This window comes from Protomyctophum bolini, assembly GCF_963924005.1.
Source record: "Protomyctophum bolini genome assembly, chromosome: 10".
Lineage (NCBI taxonomy): Eukaryota > Metazoa > Chordata > Actinopteri > Myctophiformes > Myctophidae > Protomyctophum > Protomyctophum bolini.
Window position 1 is genome coordinate 41,675,561 of NC_137871.1, and position 6,637 is coordinate 41,682,197.

Consider the following 6,637-nt stretch of genomic DNA (forward strand, 5'->3'; position numbering starts at 1 on the left):
AAGGGTTGCACTTTAGTTATAGTTTAAACAAGTTTATGTTGTGTGAACAGTGAATGTGTTCGCGTTTACGGAATCAGAAAAATGTCGGAGACTCAGCAGCTGTGGCAAATGAACTAATTAGGCTCCTTGAGTCCTTCATATATATTTTTTTCACCCTAAAAAAAAAGCCCAGTACGCGTCGTGAGGAGACTAGCCTGGCTCAGCGGTCTGGTTGGAAGTGGTTATAAACCGTTAATGTTTTCACGTTTGTTTTGTTTGTTCGTTTTGTTTCCAAACTAAGACCTACGGTGTAACTATGAAGGTGGTGGTGAACCCTGAACGTAAGAAGGCTCTGGAGATGTGGTTGCAGATGACCAACCTGAAGCTGACCCAAGTCAACGGCCAGAGGAGATATGGAGGGCCGCCCCAAGGTAACACACACACAGACACACAGGCAGATTTGTCTGTGAAACTAGACCGCTATCTGGAAATATCAATGTTTGTCCAAATGTTTTGAAAATGTATTAAAGTATAGAATATGTTAAAAATATAATTTGTGTTTTATATAAAATATAAACATTTTAAACTGTGGGACCTGGGGAAACTGTGGGGCCTCAAGGTCCCCTGACGGACACACCCCACCTTGAGAACCATACTGTACTGTAGACCTTATTACCAATTGAACCCCCCTAGCATATCCCAATTCTGTGCATGTCGTCATAACGGGACATGGCAATAAATACTGCATCATATCACGTGTTGCGATGCGCTGTGAGCTTGTAGTTGTAAATCCTTTTTTTTTTTTTTTGCACTAGAGCAGTGGTTCCCAAAGTGGGGTCCCCAGATAAATGATAGTTTGGAACCAAATGGACCCTTATGGGTCTGTAACTCTGAGAGTGTACAAATTAATTTGTGTGAATGTAATGTAATGCACAATCTTATGTAAAGCGCTTTGGATAAAAGTGCTATATAAATGTACCATTTACAGGCTGGAACGGCCTGGCCCTGTGTCGTGTTAGTAACTAATGCATTCATCTTGGTGTGGTTTCAGGCTGGAAGGGCCCCATGTTGCGGCTGTGAGGTGTTAGTAACTAATGCATTAGTCTTGGTGTGGTTTCAGTAACTAATGCATTCATCTTGGTGTGGTTTCAGGGTGGAAGGGCCCCATGCCGTGGCTGTGATGTGTTGGTAACTAATGCATTCATCTTGGTGTGGTTTCAGGGTGGAAGGGCACGGCCCCTAGCCGTGGCTGTGAGGTGTTAGTAACTAACTGCATTCATCTTGGTGTGGTTTCAGGGTGGAAGGGCCCGGCCCCGTGTTGCGGCTGTGATGTGTTGGTAACTAATGCATTAGTCTTGGTGTGGTTTTAGGCTGTGATGTGTTGGTAACTAATGCATTCATCTTGGTGTGGTTTCAGGGTGGAAGGGCCCTGCGCCGTGGCTGTGATGTGTTGGTAACTAATGCATTCATCTTGGTGTGGTTTCAGGGTGGAAGGGCCCGTCCCCGTGCGGCGGCTGCGAGGTGTTCATCAGCCACATCCCGCGTGACGCCTACGAGGACGTGCTCATCCCGCTGTTCGCCTCGGTGGGGCCGCTGTGGGAGTTCCGCCTCATGATGAACTTCAGCGGGCAGAACCGCGGCTTCGCCTACGCCAAGTACAGCACGCCGGCGCTGGCCTCGGCCGCCGTCCAGTCGCTGCACGGCCACGTGCTGGAGGAGAGCAGCGGCGTGCGCCTCAGCGTGCGCCGCAGCACCGAGAAGAGACACCTCTGTCTGGAGCCCTTCCCCGTCGGCATGGGGAGAGAGGACCTGCTGAAGGTGGGCTGTTAATGCTTTTTCTATTGATTGATTTAAGACAATGTCTGAAAAACCTGTGTTTCTATGTCAGTGGCAGTGTGCCGCGGGTTCGACTCCCGATCCCGACGGCCTTTACTGCATGTCTCCCCCCCCCCCCCCCCCCCGCCCCCAATCTCACTCCCCATTTCCTGTCAGCCTACTGTCTGTCCCTCCATTAAAAAAATAAAATAAAGGTGAAAACAACAACAACAACATGGATATTATAAAGTATGATTGTCCCTTCCTCCCCAAGGTGCTGCGCGGTCTGAGCGAAGGCGCAGAGTGTGTGACTCTGAAGACGGGGCCTGGCATACAGGGCATGTCTGCTCTGGTGGCATACTCCTCTCACCACACCGCCTCCATGGCCAAGAAGGTCCTGGTGGAAGGTAGGTTGGACCCACAGCCTTAGGGCCGATTCATACTCCTATTTTAGAGCTCTGCAGAGCCTACAATGTGACGTCATTTGAGGTTCGGGGGGGGGGCGGGTACCGTGCTAAAGTCGTCTCTTCGGTGCTACTGAAATTTTCTGACGATCCGAAATCTTTTCGGCACTACAGCGCCGAAACAGCGGTAAAATAGGAGTATGAATCCCTTAGATATAGACAGTTACGCAAACTGCGTTCACTTCATGGGGCTTCAGTCCAATGGCCCCTGCATAGACTAATATTGAGCTTGGGGGACAAGTCCTGGACCGGAAGTAGGCAGAAATGCATTGGACTCGGGGCAACAGCCCAGCTTTAATGATCTTAAATCCCTTTTAAGTGTTTCGTAGTAATAGTACAACATAAACATTAAAGATACTTTAGTTGTTACTGTACAATACTGTCATGTTGCACACATGCTTAATGGGTTTGATAGTACACAATAGTGAAAGACAGGAAAAAGGGGAGTGACATGCAGCAACAATTGTTGTCAGGCTTGGGAAGCAAACCTGCGACTTTCTGCAGCCTATACTATAGAGCCTATGGGCCTGATTCATTAAAAAGAAATCCGCCACCGTTACACTGTGGCGGAAACAGATATCGTATTTATCCGTCCGATCAAGCTACGTTGAGATGACGTGTTATTCAGAGAGCGGTGTGTACCACAGGTGCGCTGGCGTATCGCAGGTGTATGTCATACTGAATGCAGTGGGTGCAAAGTGATCGGAAAAGCACCCGACAACCTCATTTGCATTGATCCACGCCCCATATCGCACCATAAAAGGCTTCAAGCATGACTCAGCAGACAGCAGTTTGGTCTGTCAAAAAAAGAAAAAAGGCTTTGCAGCCGCAGACTATGCGGCTTCACAGCCGCGGTCAATGCATGAATATAGCCCGCACTCTATTAATATGTCCACAACGGTGCGTGCTCCGCTGCTGAAACAATATAATTATAATTTATTTAATTAAGTTCGGGACCAAGGCGGGTGCTGCACTCATACCTTTGCACTTTGCAGTCAGAGGTAAAACATAGGCTATCCTATCCGATATTTAAAATATCGGATATATGTCAATGCAAAAGTCGTCTTTTGAGAGAGAGAGAGAGAGAGAGAGAGGAGAGAGGGAGGGGGGCATGGCTTGCGCGATAAAGAACAGTACAAGCCTATACATTCATAAGTGAATAATTGGGATCCTCTTGTCTGAAGAATTTAAGAAATTATAATCCAGTGAGTTTAGCCAGTGAGTTAAACTATTCTGTGTGTGGCATCCATGCATGTGATCAATATCAATACATGATTATAAAGTCTGTCCTTCATATTTGCAAGCACGGGAGCAGCGCATGTGGAGCTGCGGAGCGGACCGTTGCCCCGTCGGCTAGAATGCTGTCGGAAAAAAGGCCGCCTCCCAGGCTAATGTGGTCTTCTATTTTTTATACAGGGCTATATAGCCCATTCATTTTCCAATGTGAATCGGATCGGCAGCACGCTGCTGTCTGCCCCCCCCCCCCCCCACCCCACACACACACACACACACACACCGACCGACAGTCAACTGACTCACGGAGCTCCGTAACAAAACAATTTCAATAGGCCTGCCGCCTACTGCAGGCATTACTACACTAAACAATGTTGGATTCGTAGTGCAGAATGCAGATAAGCCTATGTGTTCTTATTATAATTGTGAGTTTGTTTTTTAACATGCGCGAGAGCCGATCTACAAGCTCACAACCGTTGCACTGCGAGTAGAAAGCTGTCAAGTGAGAAGCGCAATCGCGCATGCTATAGTAATATCCTAATGAATAAATAAAAAGGTGTCGGGCTTGCAGGGGCAGTTTCTGTATGGGGAAATGCATGCATTTAGGCATACAAGTGCACTCAGCTTTTATTATATAGGCTATCATTTATTTTGTGCTGATCGACCAATATGTCATGGGGACACATGCCTACATATTTTATCTGAGATTTGGGAACAATTTATTGATTCAGCATGAAGACTAAAGCCTTCTGAATAAATCTCACGTGTATGCTTCCGCAAATGTCTCCCGTCTGGGCCGTCTCCGCCACCTAAAGACGTCCCGTGGGAATTGACGGAGTTTCCGACCAACGTACGTGAGCGTCAAGTTCACGGCCATTTCCATGAATTCCAAATTAATGTGGGAAATCCACGTAAATGCCTTTCCGCTAGCTTCACGTCATGTTATCACCGTAAACGCCGTTGTGAATCAGGCCCATTATGTGGTGGTATTACAAAGCAGTGGTTCTCAACCTTATTTTTCTTCTTTTTTCGGGGACTCCCCGTTTAACATTAGTTAGGCCATAGAGCCCCATTTGATAAACTTCTTCATCTCTGGGAACCCAAATCTGTAGTGCGTGTTCATTCTGAATGAAATGGACCCCTGCTGTTCTAAAGTATACTATAACTCAAAAGTGTTTTTAGCTCTGGAAACCCTAGGATATATTTCTGAACAACTATATATTCAGTATCTGTAATATTCCATTAGCAAATGTACCTGCAAATGTTTGTTTCTTCACTTTTTTGTTTGTTTATCCTGCATTAGTTTTCTCTCCTCATTGTTATCCTGATCTGATTTATTATTTATTATTTAAATTCTTCTCCTCTTCACGTCCCCTTGCAGCTTTCAAGAAGATCTACAACGTGACCATTTCCGTCAAGTGGCATTCGGCGGCCGCGCCCGGCGGCCAGGGATCCGTGGCCTCGCACAAAGCGCCCCGGGGCCTCCTGGCGACGCCCGCCAACAAACCCTCGACCGGCGAGTCCCGCGCCTCGACCCCGCTGCCCCCGCGCCTCCTCCGCTCCCAGTCGGCGCCGCAGCAGCAGGTCTTCTCCAAGGCGGTGGGGGGGCCCGTGGCCCCGCCCCCGGCGGTGTCCCGGGAGCGCCGCCCCAGTTCCTGCTGCTCCATCGACAGCCTCTGCCAGGGCATCGCGGCGATCGCCATACCGTTACCGTCCCAGACGGTCCTCCTCGGCAGGGTGTGCGAGCTGTACGGGATCGGGCCGCCGCGCTACGACATCCAGTACAGCGCCTCGGGGCCCGACGGCTTCCTCCACTTCACCTACACCGTGCACGTCCCCGGCCACGCCGGGCCCTTCACCGGCACCGTCATGACCCTGCCGGGCCCGAGCGCCGCCGACACAGTAGAGGATGCTCGCTGTGCCGTCGCCAAGCAGGTGCTCGGAGCCTTTTACCTGGCCTGACTTCACCGCTACGTCTGTTTCACTGAGCCGACCGGCTAGCACACCCTGAAATAACTTGCGACAACTTTCATAAAAAAATCATTTTGTTCGGATATTGTTTAGACACAATACGTCTACCTCAGCTATGTAATAACCTTTAACAATGTTTTCCCGGAGGAGAGGTGGAGATGACGCAGTTTTGTGGATTTCTATTTTGTATGTTGTTGTGTTTTACCTGTTTGTGGATTTATATGCATGTTCGCTTTTATAATTGTTGGCGCTTATGAAAAAAAAAAGATAAGTTGTCCTGTTTGAAGTTTTATGTTTTTATGCATGCTTTTTTATTACCGTATTCTAAGTGCTAAGTTTTTCTCATTTTAAGTAAATGATGAAGATCTTTTGTTTTCTTTTTCCGTCTCATTTATTGGGTGGATTTGAGGAGTCATGGTGGTTGGCAACGCTTTCGTCTAGCACACAAAGGGCTGTATTTTGCGTGTCTTTAACCCATTCTGACCTGAGATCAGATTCATACGAGGTTTCCACTGGGGACACACTGGTCTGATTTACCCATTCTGACCTGAGATCAGATTCTAAAAATGTCAGTCGTTCTTCGATTTTTCAAAAAATAGCAGACCTACAAGCTCGTATCGCGCCACTCGGTGGTGCGATATGAGCTTGTAGATCTGCTATTTTTCAATAGCTAAAGCATAACATGATGCCAACACCAAAATGGGTGCCCGGTCAGAATGGGTTAAGTACCAGGTCTTATTCCCTAACTTGAGTAAACTAAAGACCTGGAGGCGTGATCAATGCCATTTGGCTATTCTGAGTGGCCACAGAGCATTGACCACGCCTCCAGGTCTTTAGTTTACTCAAGTTGGGGAATAAGACCTGGTTCTTAAGACACGCAAAATACAGCCCTTGATCTTGAACCACTTAGAATGGTGAATGACTTTCACACAGTCCAACTTGAGGATGATTTAAATGATAACATCTTGAACCACACAGAATTGTGAGTGACTTCCAACACCAAGACCAATTTGAATGATGCGTCGGAGTGAAATCGGTGCTTCTGTGACTGAATTCAAACAAAAGGGTGATAGTACTGCAGTTCTACAGTAACGTTTAAGTACAGACATGGTCAAATACTACTAACTACTATATTGTACCTCATTACTTTTATTGCAAACAAATTGCTAAATTTT

At 47.4% G+C, this 6,637-nt stretch overlaps 1 protein-coding gene across 1 annotated transcript; it reads left to right on the forward strand.

Annotated features, from left to right (window-relative positions):
* Positions 1-295: 295 nt before the first annotated feature.
* dnd1 (DND microRNA-mediated repression inhibitor 1) lies at positions 296-5,453 on the forward strand (the record flags this gene model as incomplete). Its single annotated transcript, XM_080773504.1, has 4 exons — positions 296-410; positions 1,466-1,797; positions 2,069-2,201; positions 4,873-5,453. The coding sequence occupies 4 exons, from the start codon at positions 296-298 to the stop codon at positions 5,451-5,453; spliced, it is 1,161 nt and encodes a 386-aa protein (XP_080629630.1).
* Positions 5,454-6,637: the final 1,184 nt, after the last annotated feature.